We start from the raw sequence: 27,367 nt of genomic DNA on the forward strand, positions 1-27,367 counted from the left end.
ATAAATATGAAAGTTTTTTTTAAGTTCAAACAAGGACAATATAGAAGATAGAACCTGGTCATATAAGACACAAGCTGCACAACCTAGTGATGAGAACATGGGCAGACTGTGAAACAGTTAGGAGGAAACTTTGGAGGTGGGAGTGAAGGAAGGCTAAGAGTGATGATTAAATGCTGGCTAGAAGTTAGTAAAGGAAGGGAGAAGCAGGAAGTTCTCCTCTGGCCTTGTCCAGTGGAGCTCACCCTTGCCACTGCATCCTCTCAGTTCTTCTTCTCTTTTTCAGCTCATTCCCCATCCCCCAGTGCTCCATTAACCTCTGTCACTTGTTGAAATAACAATTTAAACTGGTGTCATCAAAAACAAGCAGCAAGATGGAAAAGCTACAATAAAATGAAAGTAAAGCTTAGTGAGAGATTTCAATGTATTCTACCAAGGGTTAGCTCATGGCATCAGACTAGAAATTAAATAGTCTTTTACTTCTTTCCTTTCCCCAATTATTATTATTTTTTGTTGATTTTACTATCATTGTTACTGCTATTATAATTGTTTTATTATCATTATAATAATATATAATTAATTTTTTAAAGTCTACAAAAGGAATAATGCCAGGAGATATTTGTAGTCAGCCTGGGCCTTTGCAAATGCCATGCAAGGACCTCCTCTGTACTCTATCTCCAGTCTCAATGAAGTTTCTAAAGTCTTCAGCATTCAGTGTTAGAGTGTGAGACCCCACTGGAAATATGCACAGCAAGAGCTTTGAATGGAGATCTGCTGATATAAAAACAGTTTTCACCTTAGAGAGAATAACAGTAGTTTATTCTGGAGCCATTTTAAGTGATCCTAGTTCCATGTTCAAGGTGGAAAGAGTTTCATGGAGTTTTGTAGTTTTACAGAACTGAGAAAGTTTAAATTAAAGCAAATTTAACATAGATTGGTGGGTACACCAGAGAGGTGGTTATAGAAAAATGGAGGAAGATGAATAGGCCATCAGATGACATTCTTAGCTTTCAGGTTGGTGAAACTTTGTGGTCTGTTAAGTTAATAGATTTCATGAAGTCTTTATCTATTAGTCACAGGACATTAGTTCTGACATAGGTGAGCAAGAAATGGCTATTTAAAGGGCTAGAGATATTTTGGTAAGCTAATGTGTCTAGATCTACAACATTCCAACCTCTCCGCAGCACTGTGGTTTTAATCAGTAAATCAGTCTTTGCTGACACATTTTTTTCCCAGGAATTCTCATTCACAAACCTATGGTGCAGAATTCACATTGAAGAAAATTAACCTTATCTCATCTTTAAAAATGTAAATTATGAATATTTTCACACACAACTGGTAGACTATAAATGAACTAGAGGGATTGTGATAATCTTGTGACTTCAAGGCATAAAAAGTTTTTTTAAGTATATTCTAATGTATATCCCATGTAGTTTTTAAACTAACAACAACAAAATTTTATAAAACAACTTAGACGTTCAGCAGTAGAGGATTAATTAATTTGTGCTGTATACAAGTGACTAATAGCTATAATTAGCTTAAAAAAGCTCATAGATCAGTACTTATAAAACATAGAAATGCTTTTCTTTAATAAGAACTATCAACAAGAATCATGGTGTAAATCCATGTGGTGGTATATAGCTGTAATCCCAGCAGTGAAGAAACTGAATCAAGAGTCCTGTGAGTTTGAGGCCAGCCTGGGCTACATAGTAAGTATGATACAACAATTTTCTCAAAATAAACAAACAAAAACAAAACAAACACAAAAACAAACAAACAAAAAGCAAAAACCAGAATCAAAGCCTAAGTCTGTAGCTCACTGATAAAGTATTTGCAGAGCATTCTCAGTGTCTTAGATTTGATTTCCTAGCACCATGAAAATATCAGCAATAGACTACTCCATATAGAATGAAATCAGTGTTCACAGTAAACATTATATATGAATAAAAAGCCAGAAGTGTTTATGATAAGTTTTCACAGTGGAAATGTGAGTGCATAAAGACATTGTAAAATACACAGGTGTAATAAGCATAATTCAAAAAACAAGAAATAACTTTTCTTTCCTATTGGTAACATATGGAAAAATTTCTAACAGTCTGTTAGAAAATTAGGAGTGGAGGAATGTCAGTCACTTCTTTGTACTAGCGTTTTTTTGCTAACACACTGATTTCACTTTCTCTGCAGATGTGTTATATTTTAGTATTCAAATATCAATTATAAACGTGATTTTAACATCTGACATGGTACATTGTTTCTTTCCTTTGACATCAGAATCTGCTTTCATCATGCAATTTCCTCTTTTCAGTTCGGTTAAGAGGAGGGGCAAAAAGTCCTGAGCTTAAGTATCACCCAGAGGTGATTCAGCTCTGCCTTTTCTCTTGGAGCCTCTGAGAGGATCAGTCCAGGGAAGGACAACTTTTTCCCCCACCTGGGGGATAAATTCCCTGCAACAAAATCATTTCTGGGTCGAGACACAGGTAACAGCTACTTTTATTGTTTTTCTATCACTCGAGAGAATTTCAGATGTTGTGACATCAGACTGAAATTGCTGGGGAAACCATGTTGGTTGTGTTAGATCTGGTTGACTCTGACAGTATGTGAAAACTGGAGTTTAGCACTGGTTATTTTATTTTTGAGTGGGCTATGACTTCTGCTGTGTGCTAAGAGAGTTAGGTAGAGGGTTCTATGGAATTCATTACTCTTTAGCTGGGTCAAATGTTTATATATTATCCATCTTGAAGAAGTCATAACAGGAACTGGGTATGATGGTTTAGTGTGTAAAGTACTCACTACATGCTACACAAGCCTGACTGACCATCTGAGTTTGATCTTTGGGACTCATATAGAGGTGGAATAAGACGACTCACTTGGTAAAGTTGTCCTCTGGACACATGAACCTCAGCTCAGGCATCCCCTCCCCCCCCAAAAAAAAACCCCAATAATAATAAATAAAGATTTTGAAAAAGGATTCTGTAATAGAAAGTTTCCTTTTTCTCAGCAAATAAGGGAAATTTTGAATAATTTCAGAAAACTTCATAAATTAAAAAACTAGAGAGAAATCACTCCATGTACTATTTGTTTTCTCTATTATCTTTCGGTACCATCTCAGTTATGAATGTAAAGGGCAAGGTGAGTTACACATATTTACTATTTAATAATTATTGATATCTGTAATCAGATCAAATCCTTCATGGGCATTAGCTAATTCTTTACAGTGACAAAATGCATTTTTACAAGTGTCCTATGGAAACATCATATACTAGAATATAATATGTGAAATAATCATGAGTATGGAATGATTTGAGATTAAAATTTCAGGAGTTTTCCTGCTATGCCGCTCTCTATTGCTCCCCCACCCCACCCCTACAATCCCCTTTTGTTTTCCTGGTTGCTGCAGTCACTCCAAGTTATGTAGCATGTCTGAAGAGTTGGGGCCAGGAGCTTCAGATGTGAGAGAACATGTGGCATTTTTTTTCTGTTTATGAATTACCACATGCAGTAGGATCTTTCCTAGTTCCATGCATTTACCAGGCCTGACCCTGGAGAAGAATGCATAGTCTAAATCTGGGTGGGGAGGTTGGATAGCTTAGGTGCTTGGACTTAACCCAAGAAGTATTTATGTTTATGGAGCCCAAAATGATAACTGCCTGCATTATTAACCTACATATACTGTTTTGGAGGTAGTGTCTGGGAAATTCTGAGAGTCAAATACTTTTGAAAAGACTACAAGAACTTTCTTTTTATATTCAAATATTTATCAAAATGTATAAATAAGCTGGGCAGTCATGGCATTGTAACACAGAACACACTTCATTTACTCCCAAGATGAGTGATGAGGAGATCACTTACACAACTGTGAAATTCCATAAGTCTTCAGACTTGCAGAATCGAGAAAGGGCTGATGAGACACAAGGACCCAGAGAAGCTGGCCACAGGGGTAAGTGTTTTAAGTGTCTAAATTCACCTGTTTTATGCATTCTAACTTTTGACATTTGAAAACAATATCCTACTGGCTTCTATGGAAAACAAAAACTCTCCTTTTTAACCGGGCTTGGTGATGCACGTGGGAGGGATAAGATAAATGAGTATGAGTGGGGGAGTAATCATGTAGAAATTGTTCAAAAATAAGTTTAAAAATTAAGTTATCATCCTTAAAAGGAAAAAAAGGAAAAGAAAACAATAACTCTATTTTTAACTGTTAGCTGGTAACAGAGAAAGCCATATAGATGGAGGAGATCAATAGAGGTCTATAAGTAAACAGTTCTTGAAAATTGACAGGTGAGAAGCGAATACATTTCATCAAATTTGAGAAACTATTGGGAGGTTTTTCTTATTAGTCTAGGCAAGAAGAATTTTGAAACCTTTAAAAGTTACAAACTAGAATCTGAAGAAACACCAAATGTCCTAGAGAAATGAAATCTTAAAGAAATGGAAAGTATGCATTAGAAACAATACTTTCCCTTTAGCAGAAGGTGTTTTAAGCATCTTAAATATTTCCAACATCTAATGCAATGAAGCAGAAAAAGTAGTTTATCAGATGAGGAAGTCTCTACTGAGGAGAATCTGCAGAGGAAGAGAGGGGATGAGAGAGGGTAGTGGGAATAGGGATGACTAAACCACATGAGTTTGCAGAAATGTCAAAGAATAATTAAGTTTATTTAATAAAAAAGAGGAAATTTCACTTTTCTGCTCTCTTTTTCTGTTTACTCTGTATGAACTGTAACAGTTGAACTCCAGGCTGAGAACTTTAACTTCTTTGACAGAGTGATAATCAGAGGCTAGTCTTTCAGATTACCAAAACATCAGACACATGAAGATGTTTAGGGTTGTCTAGAAATATGAAACTTATGGAAAAAAAAGAGTTGACTTCTGGCCCCAGAAAGGATGGACCTGTATACAGGTCAGCTCCATATCAACTATGGTCCCTACAGTTCTCAAGAACATCCTTCCCTCCATCCTTCCTCTCATCCTCACTTATTCATCCTTGGTTGACTGTATGCTCTAGTTTGGAATCATCTACCTGGACTGTGTCTGTGCCTCCAGGGCTTTCTGAAGGATGCACTTTTGATCCTGTAGTACTGGCTGAGGGGCCTGTGCCTGTCATCTAGCTACTTAAGCTGAAGTAGGAGGATTGATAATATAAGACCAAATTTAAAAGAAGTTTGAAGTCCGGTGAAACTTCACACATGTAGTATTCCTGTAGTGGGTGCATTTTAGTTAGATGTGCTACAAATTTTGAAAGCACATGTTCAGTCAGCTTGTATGATGGACTTCTGTAAATCTGTTAGAGACCAATATCCCCTCATTTCCATGCTACACAAAATCATAACCAGTATTGGGACATGCTCTTTTCAGAGTGATTATTTTCTTGCTTTGCTTTTTGTTTGTTTGTTTGTGTTGATTAAGAGTGTCCAGTTCCGTGGCACCTCATTGCAATACCTCTTGGAGTCCTTTGTTCCATTCTGCTGGTGACAGTTGCAGTGTTAGTGACACACAGTGAGTAACTGGTATACATCTTCTTTGTCTATCTACCTAAGAATTAACTTTAGACACTAATTTTGCAGTTAACACTCTGCCTATAATCAGGGGATGTGCCAGATAACTCTGAACTTTGTTTTTGTTTGTTTGTTTTGTTTTTTTTGAGGGGGGGGCTGACACACTGTAGTGTCTTGTTCCCATACATACCTATTTTATTAACTCTGGGGCTGTTGAGAACTGCCTTTTTCTGTCTCATTATTGGTATTGTTCCTTGAGGACCTAATGGTAGTCTGCTTTCTGAGCTTAGGTGATTGTGAATTGTATGTAAAAATTTTGTGAGAAACAGCTATGCAAAAGAAATGATGATGTTCTTTTCCTTTTTTTCGGTGTATATTAAGGACATGGTTAAATGAAAAGACTTCATCTGTACAGAGACATTAAAACTTAAGCTTTATTGGATTCCTTCAGATTTTTAGAGGAAATCACTCCCAGGCTGTACTAATACATGGCAACCTGCTGGATATTTTGCTTTCCCTCCAGTCCAATGAGAATTGTGCCATTTCTTAATGTTTCTAAGTTCACATTCTCATGCTATATTAAGTATTCACAGAATATTTTACTTAGGTATGTTTTTTTAAAGTTTTGCTGTGAAAAGCTAAATAATTTTATTCAGCTGTATTGTTTGCTTTACATTAATGTTACCCTGATAGAGAGAAATTTGTATTTCCATTCCTATAGTGAGTTAATTGAGGTGTTACTTTCTAAATGTCAAAGTACCAGTTCCAGTAATAATATGTGTTAGTTGTCAATTTGGACTTTCTCTGTTATCTTAAATTTCAATATTTACTCCTTATAAGCATTTTTGGTGTTACAACTGCTACTAATTTTTAGTTTTTCAGTATAGTCAAGAAAAACATGAATTGCAGAAAACTCTAAATAATACCCATCAAGAGAACAGTGCCATGCAAAATGACAGGTACTTAATGGAAGAAATGTTGAAAAATAAGTCTATAGATTATGATGCCCTCAAACACTGTCTGGACACACCCAACAGAACACTGAACAGATGCTACCAGGAAGCTAAATGTGTTTTAGATTCCAAACAGCACAGAGGTAAGGAGAGGGTCTTGAATAAAAAAAAAATGCTTTATTCTCTAATGTTTCTTCCCCAGAAGATCTGAAGTCCAATTAGCAGATAAATGCTTGGGGTTATTGGCTTGGGGTTTCATTATCTCATGGAGGGGCCTGGAACCGCAGATATCTGTGTTTGAATTCGGAGAATCTTATAGCCTCTAGAAACTCAGTGGCTGTTCTGGCTTCTACTGCTCTAAGAGGATGTAATTGTAAGTCAGCATAGCTGACAATTCAGGTTCTTTTTGTCTGTGGGCAAGTTTGAATCTCCAGCTTTGTTGCTGACAGAACATGGAAGTTTCCATTAAGAGTGCATTCACCAAATTCTTAGGCTGAAATGGACTCAAAGAATTTATATGGATGCAGTCATAAAAATAATGCTGTGTTTGTTTTCCTTCTGCCTTGGTATGAGAGAGTTGGCCTTTTTGTGACCACAGTGAAGCTCACTGCAGCACATTATGGAACTTCTAAATGGTGTCCACATTTGTTTAACTGTCAGTGACATAGTGAATGAGGCCAGAAAGATGAAAATATCAAGCTTTACAAGCAAACTTTCTTACCCTGTATTGTGACTGGTTAACTTTAATTGACACAGTTTACCATTCATTATTAAATATTGTGTCCAGAATTATAGTTTACAAAGAGCTTTTGCATATGATCTCACTTCACCATGGTAGGGGTTAAAATCATTACTATGCAAGGAATAATAATATCTTTCAAACTGACACATTATAAAATATGATAGGAAAAAAGTGCCAAAAATTTTTGAAATATTTCAGACCGATGAAAAATATTATGTCTCATTTTTAAAAATAAGTTTATCATCTGTAAATGGTAGTGTATTGCTGTAGTCCCTGTCCTTAGGAGTCTGAGACAGGAGGATTATAAATTTAATGACAATCTGGACAGCTCAGCAAATTCCAGGCTAGCCTGAGCTACACAATGATACCTCTTCACAGGAAAACAAAGGTTGTAGATATAGTTTGATAATAGAGCATGGTCATGCTCAGTCCCTCACTAAACAAAATAATCATATTGAGGTAGTATTGCTACACAAATCACACACATTTTAATGTATTCAACTTGACATGTTTGGGTATGTGGGCATATCACTGAAGGCATCAACATAATCAGGAGAGTAGACTAACACCTTCAAAAGCTCTCTCATGTGTCTTTTATTGCTCTTAAGGTAAGATCTAACATAGACCACAGCACAACCTTAAGTTCACAGTATGTGAGGATGAACTGGGACCACAGTGCATTACTGCAGGTCTAGAATTCGGTTCTCCTTGTAACTGCCTCTGTGCAGCAAGTGTTTGTTCCCCATACTCCAGCTTTCACAAGCTTCTGCTTCTTAGAGTTGGGCTGTGTTAAAATCTCATATGAGTTGAGTCATAAAGTATTGTCTTGTGCCTGACCTTTTAACTTCTCAGACCATCCTGGAGTTCATCTGTGTTCGGAACTTGGTTGAGCATCACTCTTTCTAGGTGTATAGGTGTGAGACATGGTTTCATTTTGTAGCTCAGGCTGTCTTAGAATCTACTTTATAGCCAAGGCTGACATGGAAGTCACTACTTATCCTAAGCTGGCCTCAAACTGGTGGTGATCCTCCTGTTTCATTCTGTGTAGTGCTCAGGTTATAGGCATAAGTCTTCATGCCAAGCCAATTTAAAGGATAAATAATACTCTTTTGTATGCATGTGCCACATTTTTTTCTACTGATTTATCCACAGTGGATAAACATCATTTGTTTCTGTATATCTACTGCTATAAAAAACACCCCATAGAGCATGGGTGTAAAGGGGTCTCTTAACATTCTGGAATTTAAATTTCTTAAGCTCTGAAATTTTACTTAGTTATTGATGTTCAATTAAAACAATGCTCTAATAACAGAATATTAGAAAATAATAATTTTCACCATCTACCTTCTCTGTTATAGGCAAACAGGTTGAAGGACACTGGTTCTGCTATGGCATAAAATGTTATTATTTCATCATGGACAATAAACGCTGGAATGGATGTGAACAGACCTGCCGGGACTGCAGCTTATCCCTTTTGAAGATAGATGATGATGATGAACTGGTACAGTAGACTATTAACATGTCAATTTCTTCTCTTAGATTCTGTCTCTAACCCTTGGATAGGGAGATACTAAGTCCGGGCAGGTTTATTGAAAGAGAAAACTCTAAGTGTTGTACATGGCTTGTCTGTAATGTGAGCAAAAACTGTGCAGTAAGGGTATCCTAGGCTACTCCTTCCTGCTCCTGGCTTAGTGTCAGGACACAGGGTCTGTTATGAGGACACTGATTCCTAAAGAGACAGTTGTGTCTTTGCAGGATTCTCCCTTTTCCAGGTGTCTGCAAGAGAGTCCCAAAGAGAAGCATGTTTTCCCAAAATAAGCTTAAACCTTTGGTACAGTACATCTTGTGAGTGACAGTTATGTATCTCCATAGAGTCCCAACTATACTCAGTGACATCTTGGTCTATTGCTTGCTCTTTGGAACCCACATGTGAGACTGTCTGCGATGAGTAATTGGATGACAATAAAGTAACTGACCTCTGGGGCAAGTTGCAAAATGGGAATTATATGAGAACTGTGGAAGCAAGTAGTTTTACCAGGTAGCTCCAATGTGGTTATCAGTGAAACTCTCCATAAACTTTACTTCATACTATTTATTTTTGTTTTTTTTTTTTAAATGTCTATTTTTAAAATGAGTAATTAAAAGAAAAAAGGTGCCAAGATGCAGACATTTTCTATTTAAATGATTCAAAACAAAATCTCTTCTAATATGAAGACAATATTTTTCTAGAGAAATGCTTGCAGGATCGGCATGAAAACTTTGCCATTAAAAACATTTTACAAAATTTGTCCAATTTAATACATGTATAAAATTAACAGGAAAATAATTTTAATGTCAAATAATTATGTAATTTTCCATTTGATATACTAATCATAATTAAATTTATAATTAAATTTAAACCCATATTTTAAGATATGTTCCAAAATTTAATTAGACATCATGCCCCTTTCATGTCACATGTAAGACAATAAATTTTTCCAAATACCTGTCTCTTTCCTCCTCAATTTCCGTCACTTCCAGGTCTAAACTTGAGAACGGCTTCCTCTCTGGAACATGGAGCTTAATGCACAGCTTTTCACACAGTACTTTTCATCTTAATTAATTTGCTATGAAGACAGGGTGTTACTTACCATATGAACACATCCCACATGCTTCTGTGGTCTTTGGGAATGCACATTTGAATAATCATAGAGTGTCAGAAATTATTTAATGAACCATGTATGCAGTGTGTTGGTTTATAGGAGGCACAAGCAGTAATGTTGTGAGTTCAGGGTCAACCTTGGTTATATAGTGAGACTTGATCTAAAGACATAAATCATTTCACGAACCTAGTATCCCTAGATACCTGAAGTTTTTATTTTAAATAACTTATGTAACTAACATAGGTTTTGACATAAATGAGCTACTAGTGGGAAATCACTTTAAAAATGAGCTTGGATGTACTCAAGGGCTGGAGGACAGGACAGCAGAGACCTGACATAAGAATAGCTGGGACCTGTTATCCTGTTCTTTTCTCACCAGCTAGTGGAAAATTTTATCATCAGATAAGATTTTTTTCCCTTACAGAAGTTCCTTCAGCTCCAAATTAAGCCGAACACTTACTGGATTGGGTTATCATATAACCCAAGTAAAAGGAAATGGCAATGGAGTGACGATGGCCCATCTAAACTGTGAGTTTCTTGAGCCCTCACATTCTAACTTGGTGCAGAATTGGGAGGATTGTGTACAAAGGCTTTTCTCTTATTTCACAATGCTTTTCTCTTTGTCAATGGAGCTCACAGCTAAGGATAAGATGCACAAGGCAGTGTTTGAGCAAGAATTAGACAGGGAAGATGAACAGTTTAGAAGCTGACTGCTAGTGATGTAATAATGAACACAGCTAAGGATTGTGTGTTCTAAGATGCAGAGAACACAAGCAAATCAACAACTTAAGATCACTTGAAAGTGACTAGATCTTACTGATAGATACTATGAGTATGAATTCTTGAAACATTCACTTCATTTGTTTTGGTAGTTTATATAAATTGCTTCTTATTTATAAATATATGAATATTTTTGCATATCTATATATGTATATATGTATACCTACCTTCCATTTCAAGATGTCATATTGTTGACTCCAAATTTTATGTTAATTTATAATCTGGTAGAAAACTATTCATTGATTATCTTTATTAGGAATATTCCTTTTTCTTGAATATATCTCATAAACATAAAATAAAATATGATCCTATCCTTCCCTAAACCCCCAAGCTTCCTCTGCTTCTGTCCTAACATGTGCCTCTCTAACTCCTGTTTCCTTATTTGCTGCTGTCCCTAGGTGCATGGTAGGGCATCCACTGCAGCAAGGATACATACTGGTGGCCACCCCTACCTAAAAGAGTCAATCTCCCTTTTCCAGCAGTCATCACCTAACAATAGTCATTCCTTATGTGGTAGTATATGCCTCCTCGTCTGTGCAGGAATTTTGTCATGTCCAGAACATGCTTTTCACAGTACTTTTTCCGTCTCTGGTTCTTACATCCTTTCTGTTTCCTCTTCCTTCCTACTTCCTGCATGGTAGTGGTGGTTTTGGAGGAAAGAGGTTTATGAAGATGACCCCTTTAAGGCTGAGCACATATGCACTTCTAAGCATTTTGACCAGTTCTGCTTCTCTGCAATGACCACTGACCACTGACAAAAGAAACATCTCTGATGGAGGTTGAGAGCAATGTAGGTCCAGGCCATAAACATAAATATTAAAAATCAAACTTGATTATGTGAGCACTTAGCAAAATGATAGTAGCAGGTTTCATACTAGAGGCATGACCTCTGCAATCATGGGCTTTTGATCTGGATGATAATATCAAACATGACATATTGCCCAGCAGGTCAGTATTGTGGCATGCAGGGTTCAGTGCTGGGTAAGACCATTCAAATCTTTTCTACCTTTGGAACTGTGAATGTAATTGGCCCACATAATCTCATAGGGAGTGGAACTATTAGTAGGTGTGGCTTTGTTGGAGTGGGTGGGATCTTATTGGAGGAAATATGTCACTGTGGGAGTGTACTGGAAGAAATGTGTCACTGTGGGAGTGGGCTTTGAGGTTTCCTATGCTCTGGAGACCACTGAGTGTGTCAGCAGAATTCCTGTAGCCTGCATATCAAGAGGTAGTCAGCACCAAGTCTGCCTGCACCCTGCCATGTTCCCCACCATGATGATAATTGACTGAAGCTCTGAAACTGTAAGGGAGACACCCCAGTTAGGTGTTTTCTTTATAAGAGTTGCTGAGGTCATAGTGTCTTTTCACAGCAATAAAAACCGTAGTTAAGGCACTCCCCTAGTAACCTGCAAAGGACCTTTTGACCAATTGAAAGATCGCCTAAGGGAAGATATTTCCTCATTGGTTTGAGATTGATTTCTTCATGTCCTGACACCAAATGTGTGGTGTCTTCAGAAAAAGGGTGTTTCCATGTAGTTATGGTGGAAAACCAAGGGCACAGAAGCAGCCTGGTTGTTTGGAGGCATCTGTGGCCTACTGACCAGTAATTCCTTTGGAGGTAGCCTTTGCCTTGCACTTTGATTTTCACTTAATAATTCATATTTTCGGTGGATCTAACTCTTTTTTATATTATATTTTGATATTTTAAATTATGTTTCCATTGAATATATTTTGATCAGGTTTTCCTCTCTCCCTTAATACCCAGTTCCTCCCCTCCTCCCTTCCTATGCACTCAATTTTGTGTTATTTTTCTCTCTCTCTCCCCAAAACAAAAACAAAACAAAAAAGGGAAAATAAAATCAAACTAAAAAAAAATCCAGCAAGACAAAAATTGCCTAAAACAAACAAGCCACACACACACACACACACACACACACACACAAAGGAGTCTTTTTTGTGTAGGTCAGCTAGTGGGTCTCCATAGGCCTTTTATACAACCTTAGTTTTGGTTGATCCTTTATTTTCTCCTGTCCATTATTTTCCAGTACTCATCCAATTTTATCCTTTAATCCTCAGAACCCCTTCTCTGCCTTCATATCACATATTCATCATTTTTCCTGATTATTGATCTTTTTAGAAATACAAATTTTAAAAAATCCCCTAATAATTCTGTGTTTGTCCTTTAAAAACTTTCTTAGCTAGTTACATTTCAAGTTGACTTTTATAATTATTTAAAAATAAATTTAATTTTAATTTTTTTGTTGTTGTTGTTTTGAAAGAGATTTGTGTTCCCAGGCTGGTCTTGAACTCTTGATCCTTGCATTTCCGTCTCTCAAGTGCTGAGACTACAGGTAGGTGTGACTATCTTTAATCCCATTAAAGATATCAACTGTACTTATTTTACATGTGTTAGTTGGTAATCCTATTGTCTGTTTTTGTGGGATTAACGTACTCTTTCTGCTGGATTTTCTTCATAATGCAATTATCTTTGTGGTATTCAGTGAATTTCTTCTTCAGCTGCTACAAAAACTATCTGAGGCATGGACAGTGGTAACTTTCTCAGGAAACTTTCATTCGGTGCCTGAGAACACGGCAGGTCTGGCTCACTTCTGTTTAAACATGGTCCTGCCAGTGTGAACAGTTAGATTCCAAATCTGCAGAAAGATAACTTCCTCTTTAGTCCAAGGGAACTCTCAAGCAGGCTGTCACAGAGGTGGCCAGAGGACAGAAGACCTTACATGATGTATTAATATGTACAAATAATACAGATTATCACTATTGTTATTAATTTTGTTTTTTTTAATAGGAAGTATCATTTCATACAGTCAGGCTCTGCTCCTTTACATCCACCTCCCAAGCACTAGAATTGTTGGTGTTTGCCACTGTGAAAGGCCACAGAGTTAATGAATTTGTTTGTATCCTACAGCACCATACAGAGTGAAATGAGCATGTGGTAACATTTAGAGTCAGGTTCTAGCGGCTGAAAGGATGTCTGCATCAAGATTAAGTGATCTTTGTAGACCTTGACTATGTTACAGAACTGTTCCCAGATTATGGTATGATTACTGGGCCTAAACATGAGGCTTCTGTGAGGAAGTCCAGTGGTCAGAAACTTTCTGTGGCCACCACAAGTATTTTCTCCGGTGGGAAGGTACAGAAGCTTATACACCTGCTTACAATGCCAGCTTCTAAGGAACCTAGTGATAAACTATGAGCTTGTGTTTCTTGGTAGAAGTCTAGGAATGCATCACCATGGAGGGAAAGTCAAGAGCTCATGATGCAGAATGTGTGCTCCATGTGCATCTTGTGGATGGTTATTGTCTCCTGTGTCTTTTCTGCTTTGCCCATGTTCAATACACCTGCCTTGCTGAATGTACCATAATCATATCTTATGGCTGGCTAATATATATACTCATCCCTACTGTACCTTACCTCTTCTTTATATGATCCATGGTCACTAGTTTTATTTATCTTCCTTTTCTGTTCCTATTGTAAATCAAAATCCTCTCTTTCCACAAGGCTTAAATCCAATGTCAAATGAAGGGGATCTTTGGTTAAAGTTTTATTCCATTGCCATTTTAGTCCCATGGATTTTGGTAGATTTCATTCTCTGTCTGGTATTCTGTGACATAGATTCTCATTAGGCTAGCCTGGTTCAAACTCACTGTATTTCCCTAACTGGCCTCCAACTCTTGATACTTCTGGATTGATTCTTTGGTATTTGAATGATCATTTTCTGTAGATTCACTATTTATTTTGCCCTGCCTAGTAGTAGAAAGACTGGCTGTCATGTCTAATGATGTTTTTGGAGTCTTAGCTTTACTGAAGCCTCAGACTGTATAGGAATCTGCTTTCTGCCTGTTCATAAATGAACTGAATTTGGTTTTTGTTGATCAGGGTCTTGCTCCATAGCCCACTCTATTCTGGTTTTTAGTCCTCTAAATCAGCCTCCCTAGTGCGAGGTTATAATCATGTATCATCTTTCTTTTTTTTTTCTTTTGATTTTTCAATAGGGTTTCTCTGTGTAATCTTGGCTGTTCTGGAACTCACTCTGTAGATCAGGCTGGCCTCAAAATTACAGATATCCACCTGCCTCTGCCTCCTAAGTGCTGGATTAATGGCATGTGCCACCACTGCCGGCACTGTGTTTTAGTTTTTATTTAACATTTTGAATTATCTTTCACAGGAAGGTAGTTGTGGATTTAGTATTCATCGTCCATCAGAGATGGCAGCTGTGTTGGACACAGGGGAGTCAGTCGATCACCATATTTCAGGGAAGTCTCAATAGCTCTGAAGAGGGGGAGGAAAAAGGAAAATCAACCAAAACAACAGTCACAATCCCTCTTCTGTGACTATTTTACAAATGTCCCTTTCTCCTCAAAATGCATGCATATAAGACCTTGTCCTGTGTGTCACATGCATTTATTTTTTTTTTCTTTTTAAACTGTCTTTATTGTAATATGTATCATAGGACAATAATTTTAGTGTAAAATTGTTCTATGGAAATACTGAAAATTAATTTAACTTGCTCACAAAAAAATTAACAGTGTGAAGTTGATAAGAACCTGAGTTGTGATCAAAAGACCATTTTTATTTTTCATTTCATTCCACTTATTTTTGTGCATGTATTCACATGTACTGTGACACACAAGTCACAGCACAGGTGCAGTGAGACGAGTGTTGAAAGAGTCACTTTGCTGTGGATATCGTTTAATATAAATAAAACAATGATTGGTCAGTAGCCAGACAGGAAATATAGGCAGGACTAACAGAGAGGAGAACTGAGGGAACAGGAAGGCAGAGGGGGAGACTGCTAGAGCCACTGCCAGGACAAGGAAGATGTAAGGTACCAATACCCCATGAGCCACATGGCAAAATACAGATTAATAGAAATGAACTAAATATAAGAGTAAGAGCTAGACAATGATATGCCTGAGCTAATGGCCAAGCAGTTTAAATAATATAAGCATCTGTATGATTATTTTATAAGTGGGCTCCTGGACTGATAGGAATTGGCGGGACCCAGAAAGAAAACTCCAGATACATCACTTTTCTCCTATTGTGTGGGATCTGAGGTCTGAACTCTGGTTGCCTGGTCTGATGCCAATGGCCTCCACCCACTGAGCCATGTCATTAGCCTAAGACCAATTGTATGCATTTAGAGAAAATTGAAATCTTTTATTGATATTCTTATGATTAATGCCATATTCTGTACATTTTGGTAAATAAATCTTGTTTTGAAGACTTTGGCCTGAATCAATATAAGATTTGAATTTAAATAACTTTCCATTATATTTTTCACTTAATAGTGATTTGACAATAATGGGATCACCACGTAAGACAGGAGGCAGTGCATTTTTTAGTTCAACGGGTGTAGATGATGATGACTGTGTTAGAACTCACTCCTGTATCTGAGGACAGAAAGTGGATAAATTATCTCATTCAGTGTGCAGTGCGTAGGAAAGTTAAAAATGGAATGTGGTCATCTTTGTTGGTTTCCTGTGGTGATCTGTAACTACTTAACGACCAAATGATTTAACCACAGGTCTCAGTCTGCTGTGCAAATAGGGTGATGAGCTGGAAAGGGAAGAAACATTCTTCTGAAATCTGACTTAACAGAGTAGAAGCCATTTTCCTTCCTTGCACATCACAGCAGCTTGTGTTTGTAGAATGGATGCCTTTGGTCCAGGGTCCTAAGGAATCACTCTCTTTTTTTCCCGAATGACACACAGAACTTTGTAGCTAGAGTTATCCTGCCTTGCCCACAGTCAGGACAAATCTTTGTCACCCGCCATTCCCACAGCCGCTCAGACCCAACCAAGTAAACACAGAGACTTATATTGCATACAAACTGTATGGCCGTGGCCGGCTTCTTGCTAACTGTTCTTATAGCTTAAATTAATCCATTTCCATAAATCTATACCTTGCCACGTGGCTGGTGGCTTACCGGCATCTTCACATGCTGCTGGTCATGGTGGCGGCTGGCAGTGTCTCTCTGCCTCAGCCTTCTGCTTCCCAGAATTCTCCTCTCTCCTTGTCCCACCTACTTCCTGCCTGACCACTGGCCAATCAGTGTTTTATTTATTGACCAATCAGAGCAATTTGACATACAGAACATCCCACAGCACTTTCCCTATTCTTTTTTTTAAAAAGGAAGGTTTTAACTTTTACACATCTCCAAAGCCAGCTTGGTATATTTGGGAATTTGGGCGTAGCTTCTCTTACTACTTCCTGCTGGAGGGAGGCGCTGTATCTTATGGGGCCTGGCTAGCTCAGTCGATAGAGCATGAGACTCTTAATCTCAGGGTTGTGGGTTCGAGCCCCATGTTGGGCGCCAGTTGTAGATGTAACCAACTGTCTTATTAAATAAGAAACACAGAACCAATGTAAAAGAGAAAGTCAAGAGATCAGAGCTCAGAGATAAATCTCACCCTTCCTCCTGTGGTGGTCCTAGCTTTCCAAAAGAGAGCTATTTCCCTGTGTGTAAGTCGTTTCACAGTCATTCTGCCTTCTCATTGGTTGTAAACCCAAACACGTGACTGCCTCGTCACTGTCTGTATGTACAGCCCCCCAGGTCTTAAAGGCATATGTCTCCAATGCTGGCTGTATCCCTGAACACACAGAGATCTATGGGATTAAAGGCGTGTGCCACCACCGCCACACTCTGTCTATGGCTCTAATAGCTCTGACCCCTGAGCAACTTTATTTATTAACATACAATCAAAATCACATTTCAGTACAATTAGAATACCACCACAGAACTTAATACAGAACTCTAATAAATAGCACACATATTTCACCATTACTAGAACAAACCATTTCAATATCCATGGTGTTGACAGCACAATTAAGAACTAGGGTGCAGTTGTGGGTTTCTGTTTGTTTGTTAGTTGGTTAGCTACTGTTTAACACTTTTTGTACACAGAAGAACTTATCATCTTTAGAATGAACTTATTTGCTACAAAAAATAATTTCAGACTTAGTGAATAATTTTCAGACTAGTTTACGACACTCATACAACCTTCCACAATCCATATGTATTCTCAGTCTCTCACTCTCTTTGATCCATTTGATGATGAGTTGAAACTCCATAGATACACTAATTTTCATTGAGGCTAGGTGCATGTGAATGTTCAAGACATAATCTTTTTTTTTCTTTTCCTTTTTACTAAGAAAATTTGTATTCATTTTACATACCAACCACAGATCCCCTCCCCTCCCTCATTCCACAACCCAGTCTTCCCCACCTCCCAAGCCCCATTTCCATCTCCTCCCTCCCGTGGGGAGTCAGCAGATCCTGATATACTCAGTTGAGGCAGGTCCAAGCCTCAACCCCTGGACCAAGGCTGTGTAAGGTGTCCCACCATAGGCAGTGGGCTCCAAAAATACCCACCCATGCCCTAGGGATGGATCCTGATCCCATTGCCAGGGGGCCTCTTAAGCACATCAAGTTACATAACTGTCTTACCTATGCAGAGGAGCTAGTCCAGTCCCACAGAGGCTCCAAAGCTATTGAACCACAGCTCATGAGTTCCCACTAGTTTGGTTTGGCTAAGACATATAATCTCCCAGTCCACATCCCATTCCCATCTGGGAAGGCGGGGGGTGGGGGGGGACCACAAGAGAATCTGTGGCTGATATGTAAAATTAAATTATAAAATAAAATTCAAAAAAGACTTATAATCTCATAAGTAAATGAGTCAGAGGGTAACCTTAGGTTACATAGTATATTTGAGGTCATTGTGTGCTACAGAGTAAGATTCTGTCTCATGAAGACTAATAATAATAATGGTAGTAATAACAATAACAATAATAAGCCATCCATAAATATTTCATAGTGACAAGCATTTTCTTTTACATTATACTGAAAAAATTAAACTCAATAAATGTAGATGATTTATTAATATGTTTTAATTCATAATCCATAGTCCTATCAGTAACTTTTGTCAGTTTTCTGGAACATGTCACTGTTGATATTTCTTTTCTTTTCTTTTCTTGTCTTTTTTTTTTTGTAGACATTTTTAAGTACTTTATTTGATTTTCAAGTTAAAATCTTGAGAGATTTCATTTGAGTGAAGACGTTTTATGGTTATTCTGTAGTTTATTTTAATTTCTTAAATATTGCATTTTAAAACTCTAATAATTGCTAAAGGTTTTTTGTAATCTTTTTTTTGTTACATGGCTTAAAATCCTTTTTATTTTATTTTATTTTACAATATAATTCAGTTCTACATATCAGCCACGGATTCCCTTGTTCTCCTCCCTCTGCAACCCTCCCCTTCCCCCCAGTACCCCCTCATTCCCACCTCCTCCAGGGCAAAGCCTCCTCCAAGGACTGAGATCAACTTAGTAGACTCAGTCCAGGCAAGTCCAGTCCCCTCCTCCCAGGCCCAGCCAAGCGACCCTGCATAAGTCCCAGGTTTCAAACAGCCAAATCATGCAATGAGCACAGGACCTGGTCCCACTGCCTAGATGCCTCCCAAACAGATCAAGCCAATCAACTGTCTCACCCATTCAGAGGCTCTGATCCAGTTGGGGGCCCCTCAGCCTTTGGTTCATAGTTCATGTGTTTCCATTCATTTGGCTATTTGTCCCTGTACTTTATCCAACCTTGGTCTCAACAATTCTCACTCATATAAACCCTCCTCTTTCTCGCTAATTGGACTCCCGGAGCTCCACCCAGATGCCTAGCCATGGATCTCTCCATCCAGATCCCTCAGTCATTGGATGGGGTTTCTAGAGTAGGTCAGTCCAGGCTGTCTCTCAACCATTGCCAGCAGTCTATTGTGGGGGTATCTTTGTGGATTTCTGTGGTCCTCTCTAGTACTTTGCTTCTTCCTACTCTCATGTCTTCATTTACCATGGTCTCCTATTCCTTGTTCTCCCTCTCTGTTCTTGATCCAGCTGGGATCTGCCGCTCCCCCCAAGCTCTCTTTCCCTTGCCCCTCGCACCTCATTACCCCAACTCATGTCCAGGCTGTTCATATAGATATGATCCATTTCTCTGTCATTGGGCAATCCCCTTGTCTCTTGGAATCCTGTTTTCCAGGTAGCCTCACTGGTGATATCAGTAATAGACCGGTCATCCTTGTTCCACATCTAGTATCCTCCTATGAGTGAGTACATACCATATTTGTCTTTCTGAGTCTGGTTTATCTCACTCAGGATGATTTTTTTTCTAGATCCATCCATTTGTCTGCAAACTTCATGATATCATTGTTTTTCTCTGCTGAGTAGTATTCCATTGTATATATGTACCACATTTTATTTATCCATTCTTCAGTTGAAGGGCATCTAGGTTGTTTCCAGGTTCTGACTATTACAAACAATGCTGATATAAACATAGCTGAGCAAGTGCTCTTGTGGTATGATTGAGCATTCCTTGGGTATATGCCCAAGAGTGGTATAGATGGATCTTGGGGGAGATTGATTCCCACTTTTCTAAGAAAGTGCCATATTGATTTCCAAAGTGGTTGTACAAGCTTGCATTCCCACCAGCAGTGGAGGAGAGTTCCCCTAGCTTCACATCCTCTCTAGCATAAGGTGTCTTAAGTGTTTTTTACCTTAGCCATTCTGACAGGCATAAGGTAGTATCTCAGAGTTGTTTTGATTTGCATTTCCCTGATAATTAGGGATGTTGAGCAATTCCTTAAATGTCTTTCAGCCATTTGAGTTTCCTCTGTTGAGAATTCTCTGTTTAGTTCTATAGCTCATTTCTTAATTGGACTGTTGGGCTGTTTGATATCTAATTTCTTGAGTTGCTTATATATTCTGGATATCAGTCCTCTGCCAGATGTGGGGTTGGTGAAGACCTTTTCCCATTCTGTAGGCTGTTGATTTGCCTTGTTGACCGTATCCTTTGCTCTACAAAAGCTTCTTAGTTTCAAGAGGTCCCATTGATTAATTGTTTTTCTCAGTGTCTGTGCTACTGGTGTTATATTTAAGAAGTGATCTCCTATGCCAATGTGTTCAAGATGACTTCCTATTTTCTCGTCTAGCTGGTTCAGAGTAGCTGGATTTATGTTGAGGTCCTTGATCAACCTGGACTTAAGTTTTGTGCATGGTGATACATATGGATCTATTTGCAGCCTTATACATGTTGATATCCAGTTATGCCAGCACCATTTGTTGAAGATGTTTTCTTTTTTCCCTTGTACACTTTTGGCATCTTTGTCAAAAATTATATGTGCATTGGTGTGCGGATTAATATCAGGGTCTTCAATTCGATTCCATTGGTCCACATGTCAGTTTTTATGCCAGTACCAAGCTGTTTTTACTACTGTAGCTCTATAATAGAGCTTGAAGTCAGGGATTGTGATACCTCCAGAGGTTGTTTTATTGTACAAGATTCTTTTGGCTATCCTGGGTTTTTTGTTTTTCCATATGAAGTTGAGTATTATTCTTTCCAGGTCTGTGAAGAATTGTGTTGGTATTTTGATGGGGATTGCATTGAATCTGTAAATTGCTTTTGGTAAAATTGCCATTTTTACCATGTTAACCCTTCCTATCCATTAGCATGGGAGATCTTTCCATTTTCTGACATCTTCTTCAATTTCTTTTTTCAGGGACTTAAAGTTCTTGTCGTATAGGTGAAAGGTTTATTTACCAGGCGGACACTTCTGCCTAGCCATTTCCGGATCAAGGCATCTTGTAGCTAGGATACCCGGTGGGCCCGGATATCTCCGCCTAGCAAGTTCCAGGCCAAGGGGTCTCGCGTGATCAGGGTCCATGACGTTACATGGTCACATAAGCGCGCAACGTGACCATGTGATCTACACACACGCGTAGAGTAGTGACGTGACCTGGCCACACCCCCAGCCGGTTTTAAAAGTCGAGCGCCATGTTCCCCAGTCTCTTCTCCACGCACGTGTCTCTCCCACAGGCCTGCACTCTCTATTCCTGCATTTTCTAATAAACTCTTATAAGCTGATTCTGTCGTGTTTCGTGATGTTTCCTTGCAGGGTAAGAACAGCTAAAAAACTAACATTTTGGTGCCAAAACCCGGCATTCAAAATATGCTTTTCATATCCTCCTGTCCCATGCTGCTATTTGGAGGGAGCGTGGACTTCTTACAGCAAAAGGAGGATCCATATCTAACTCAGGTCAAATAATGGCCATGTTGGAGGCTTCCCACCTCCCCAGGGCTATAGGAATTGTCCACTGCCAGTCTCATCAGACTGACAGCTCCATCATCTCTAGGGGAAACAACCGGGCTGACCAGGCAGCCAGAACAGCGGCCCTCCAGGGCCAAGTCTCACCTCACCCACCACAGGGAATCCATACAGTACAGCCTACACCCTCACAGGAAACTCTGGACACCAGACAAATTCTTTCCTATCTACACCAACTATTTCCACTTGCCTGAACGCTGACAGTAGTTGGATAGCTCCCGCAAAATATCAGGATCCAAGGAGCCGTTAGGCGGCCAGTTTTTGTTATTGTCTAGAGTATATTTTGGCCACTTTTTCATACATAAACGAGTTAGCTTAGAAATCTTTATGTGAGGCATTAAACTGAGAGGTTTTAAAGCTTCAACAAGATAGCCCAACGGAGAGGAAGGTCAGCTAAAATACTAACATTTTGGTGCCGTGCCCAAGCGGGCGCTCCTGGGCGCTTTCCGCCGGCAGCCCGCGAACCGGGGAATCTGCTCCGTACGGACAGACCGTTCTCCATTCGCCTGAATCGCATCCAAATTTCATCCAACACCGATCAGATTGGTGAGTTCCCCCATTTTTCGGCCAGCTTAAACGGTTTCCTGAACCTGTGGGACAGACTGTTGATTGTCCGGCGCCTCACACGTGTTCTTGAGACCGGGGGAACCCCCGACCACGGTCTTCATTGGCTACAGTCGGCCCCTATCGCTGGCCAACTGGCCTAACTTTTCTAGCCGTCTCCCACGTCTGCAGCCTGAGATATTTTTCATTTTGGGGTCACCGTCGGGGTGCACCCCTGTGAGCCACGTGGGGTCGACAGGTCCATTCTTCCGACGGGGAGACAAACGCTGTCCGGAGTCTCGGAGATTCCACTCCTCACCGTGGAGGGGGCCCCTGCTTCTTTGGCTGACGAGTCAAGGAGCAGCCTGTGCCTGAAATCCGCCCTTGATCCTGGGGACGCCTGAGGTCTTGGCTCCGGATTACGTTTCTTTTTATTTTTTTTATTTTTTATTATTTTTCTGCCTCTGCTGCAGACATGGGAAACAAGGCTTCCAACCCTGTTAGTCCTTCCTCTCCGTTGGGCTGTCTTGTTGAAGCTTTAAAACCTCTCAGTTTAATGCCTCACATAAAGATTTCTAGGCTAACTCATTTTTGTATGAAAAAGTGGCCAAAATATACTCTAGACAATAACAAAAAATGGCCACCTAACGGCTCCTTGGATCCCGATATTTTGCGGGAGCTATCCAATTACTGTCAGCGTTCAGGCAAATGGAAAGAGTTACCCTATGTGATAGCATTTTTCTTTCTCAGTGCTAAACCGTCTCTTCTAGATTCTTTTTCTCCTGCTCATATGATGTTAGCTATGCCTAAACCGGAGGATTCTCTAACTCCGGACTCTCTAACTTTAGACCCTGCTAATGAACCTCTACCTATCCGACCTCCGGCTCCAACTCCTAGAACAACCGTTCCTTCCGCTCCAGACTCTTCCTCTTCTAAAGCTGTTTCTTCCTCGGCAGCGGCTGCTTCCAAAAGCCCTGCCCTGGCTCCAAACTTCACTCCCCCTACCACCCGCTCTCGAGCTGCTAAATCGGCTGATTCCAGCCATCCAGAACCTTCTACTGTTCTCCCTTTGTGAAAGGTGGCGGGTGTGGATGGACTGGTTAAAGTTCATGTTCCATTCTCTCTAGCAGAACTCTCTCAGATAGAAGGTAAACTGGGTTCTTATACTTCTAATTCTGCTTCCTTTATTAAACAATTTCAATATATAACTCAATCTTATAGTCTCACCTTTCATGATATATTCATGATACTTTCTAATAATTTACTCCCGGAGGAGCGCAGGCGGGTATGGGAGCAGGCTAGGATTCACGCAGACGAAATTCATCAAACTAACCTTTCACACCCCCCAGGAGCCGACGCGGTTCCTGACCGGGAGCCACACTGGGACTACAACACCCAGAGTGGCTGTCTAGCGAGAGATAGGTTTATTACCTGTCTCCTGACAGGCCTCCGTAAGGCTGCCCTAAAACCAGTAAAATATGAAAACCTAAAAATGGTGATTCAGGATAAGGATGAAAATCCGTCTAAGTTCTTAGAGCGGCTCACCAAGGCTCTACTTTAGTTCACCAGCTTAGACCCGGAGAGCCCTGAGGGCAGGCAGCTGTTAATGACCCACTTTGTCTCTCAGAGCTTCCCCGACATTAGAGACAAACTTAAAAGTTTGGAGAACGGCCCACTGACTCCACAAGCGGACATGCTGGCAATAGCTTTTAAGGTGTACCATGGTAGAGATGAAAAAGCCCATAGAAGGAGCTGCCAGATGCTGGCAGGCACTGTCCGACCGGCTCCCCGGAAGCCGTCTGGTCCCTGTTACAAGTGCGGGAGAGAAGGCCACTGGGCATGGGCATGCACCACTGGCACACGAAAGGCACCAGCAAAGCCTTGTCCAAAATGCCACAAAAGGGGTCACTGGTCAGCTGACTGTCCTGATGTCCCAAGCGACACAGGAACGCCAGATGAGGACGAATGTGACAATGACCCTCCAGCTGACTTTGTAGGCGTGGCTTACAGCGAGGACTGACGCTGCCTGGTTTCCGCCCCGGCCACTCCCATCTCACACAGGGAACCAAGGGTAATAATTAAAGTAAATGGGCACCCCATCTCGTTCCTTTTGGACACCGGAGCTACCTACTCTGTCCTGAGAGAGTTTTGGGGGCCCACTTCTCCTGCTTGTCTCCCTATTGTCGGGGTTGGGGGACAGCCTTATCTACCTCAGCAGACACTGCCACTTAATTGTATTTTCAGAGGCATCCCTCTCACACACACATTCTTAGTGGTGCCAAGCTGCCCTGTACCTTTAATGGGGAGGGATCTCCTAGCTAAGGTAGGGGCATCCATTTCTTTTGCCCCACACATGTGCCTCATCCCAGACGCGCCAGCGGCTCCCCTCCTCCTCCTCCTCCTAGCCACTAACTCTTCTGACTCTAACAATTCTTTTCCCTTACCAGCTTCTCAGGTAGACCCAAAAGTCTGGGATACCCAAAATCCTTCTATTGCTAGACACCATCATCCTGTTATTATCCAGCTACAAGACCCTGCCAGGTATATCACCTGAGCTCAGTACCCTCTCTCACTCGAGAGCCTAAGAGGACTTAAGCCCATTATTTCTGACCTCCTCAGGAAAAAGCTGCTCCGCCTAACCTCTTCACCTTTTAACACCCCCATACTTGCAGTTAAAAAGTCTAACGGAACCTACCGCCTGGTTCAAGACCTCCGGCTCATTAACTCTGCAGTGGTCCCGCTCCATCCTGTAGTGCCTAACCCTTACACTCTCCTATCCACTATCCCCTCAGGAACCTCTCACTTCTCAGTTCTAGATCTCAAAGATGCCTTCTTTTCTATCCCTCTCAGTCCTCAATCTCAAAATATCTTTGCTTTCACCTGGACTGACCCTGACACTCACCAGTCCACACAGCTGACCTGGACTGTTCTGCCACAGGGATTCAGGGACAGTCCACACCTATTTGGTCAGGCTCTGGCCTCTGACCTGCTTTCTCTGTCTCTCCCTGATTCTAAGCTAATACAGTATGTAGATGATATTTTACTCTGTAGCCCATCTTTACAGGTTAGCCAAACTAACACTTCTGCTCTCCTAAATTTCTTATGCAGCCGGGGTTACAGGGTATCTCCTTCTAAAGTTCAGCTGTCAGCTCCCCAGGTCACCTATCTAGGTCTATCCATTACTCCAACTCACAAGGCTATTACTGTAGACAGGAAACGTCTAATCCAGTCCCTTACAGTCCCTTCCACTAAACAGGAAATCCTGTCTTTCCTAGGAATAGCGGGCTTTCTACGGTCCTGGGTTCCGTCTTTCTCTCTCCTTGCCCGCCCCTTATATGAGGCAGCTCAGGGCTCGCCACATGAGCCCCTTCTTCATCCTGTCACTAAACCTTTCCAAAGGCTTCAGCAGGCTCTTCTTCAGGCTCCAGCGCTCCATCTCCCAGACTTAACTCGTCCGTTCTCCCTTTATGTAGCAGAGAAAGGAGGATTTGCCCTGGGAGCTCTAGGGCATCAGCTGGGACCCTCCTTTGCACCTGTAGCTTATCTGTCAAAAAAGCTAGACCTTACCAGTCAGGGCTGGGCACCTTGCATCCGTGCCTTAGCAGCTGCAGAGCTCCTTATTCGGGAATCAAAGAAGCTAAGTTTTGGGTCATCCATTACTGTTTTCTCTCACCATAACCTGTCCCATCTTTTAACTTATAAAGGCTTACAAACTTTACCTCCTTCCCGAGTTCTTTCTCTCCAGGTGGCATTACTAGAGGATGCCACACTTACTTTCCGGACTTGTCCACCTCTTAACATTTCAAGCCTCCTTCCTCAACCTAACACTGACTATTCTCCTTCTCATTCCTGCACTGAAACCTTAGAAGAGCTGTTACCTCACCCTTCACACATACAGGAGGGCACATTGCCTCAGGCTACTTATACCTGGTACACAGATGGCAGCTCCTTCCTATATGAAGGGACCCGTAAGGCGGGCTATGCCATAGTGTCAGACACTCAGGTGGTAGAAGCACAGGCATTGCCCACACACACCACTAACCAACAGGCTGAGCTGATAGCTCTCACCCGTGCCTTCCAATTGGCAAAGGGACAATCTCTAAACATTTATACCGATTCAAAATATGCTTTTCATATCCTCCTGTCCCATGCTGCTATTTGGAGGGAGCGTGGACTTCTTACAGCAAAAGGAGGATCCATATCTAACTCAGGTCAAATAATGGCCATGTTGGAGGCTTCCCACCTCCCCAGGGCTATAGGAATTGTCCACTGCCGGTCTCATCAGACTGACAGCTCCATCATCTCTAGGGGAAACAACCGGGCTGACCAGGCAGCCAGAACAGCGGCCCTCCAGGGCCAAGTCTCACCTCACCCACCACAGGGAATCCATACAGTACAGCCTACACCCTCACAGGAAACTCCGGACACCAGACAAATTCTTTCCTATCTACACCAACTCTTTCATCCTAATAATCTTGCTCTGTCTCAATTCGTAAAAGCTCACCTGCAGCCCACCTCTGAGGACCTACAGTTTTTAAGAACAATTACTGCCTCGTGTGAGATCTGCCAGAAAACAGATCCCAATACCAAGTACAGGAGTCAGCCTTTTCCCACCCACCAGGCTAGAGGTTCCCTTCCAGGGGCCAACTGGCAGCTTGATTTTACCCATATGCCCACTGTCAGGAAAGCTAAATATCTCCTCGTGATGGTGGACTCATTTTCAAACTGGGTGGAGGGATTTCCTGTGTCTAATAAGCGGGCCCAGACAGTTGCAGACCTCCTTCTCCGAGAAATTATTCCTCGGTTTGGAGTCCCTGCTTCTCTCCAGTCTGATAATGGTCCAGAGTTCACTTCCCAGATTTCTCAGACAGTAGCTAAGGCCCTTAATATCTCATGGAATTTCCATATTCCATACCACCCCCAGTCCTCAGGAAAGGTGGAGCGTACCAACCGGTCTTTAAAAACTATTTTTACCAAGATGTCACAGGAACTTCATCTCGACTGGGTAAGATTATTGCCTCTAGCTCTCCTCAGGCTCAGGGCT

General features: G+C 40.7%; 1 protein-coding gene across 3 annotated transcripts in view; it reads left to right on the forward strand.

The window, feature by feature from the left end:
• The first annotated feature begins 2,312 nt into the window (after nucleotides 1-2,312).
• Nucleotides 2,313-27,367, forward strand: part of LOC114701412 (killer cell lectin-like receptor 2) — a 32,696-nt gene continuing 7,641 nt past the window's right edge. Inside the window, exons 1-6 of one of the 3 annotated variants that reach the window (XM_037204073.1) lie at nucleotides 2,313-2,474; nucleotides 3,823-3,934; nucleotides 5,404-5,493; nucleotides 6,367-6,588; nucleotides 8,546-8,688; nucleotides 10,254-10,357. In XM_037204073.1, the coding sequence (XP_037059968.1) occupies nucleotides 3,823-3,934; nucleotides 5,404-5,493; nucleotides 6,367-6,588; nucleotides 8,546-8,688; nucleotides 10,254-10,357 (671 nt within the window). In that variant the 5' untranslated portion in view covers nucleotides 2,313-2,474. Of the gene's footprint in view, nucleotides 2,475-3,795; nucleotides 3,935-5,403; nucleotides 5,494-6,366; nucleotides 6,589-8,545; nucleotides 8,689-10,253; nucleotides 10,362-27,367 lie in introns of those variants that run through there. The other 2 variants (XM_028881498.2, XM_037204074.1) reach the window with 2 other exon arrangements.

Source organism: Peromyscus leucopus, chromosome 3 (assembly GCF_004664715.2).
Source record: "Peromyscus leucopus breed LL Stock chromosome 3, UCI_PerLeu_2.1, whole genome shotgun sequence".
In the NCBI taxonomy this organism is placed as follows: domain Eukaryota; kingdom Metazoa; phylum Chordata; class Mammalia; order Rodentia; family Cricetidae; genus Peromyscus; species Peromyscus leucopus.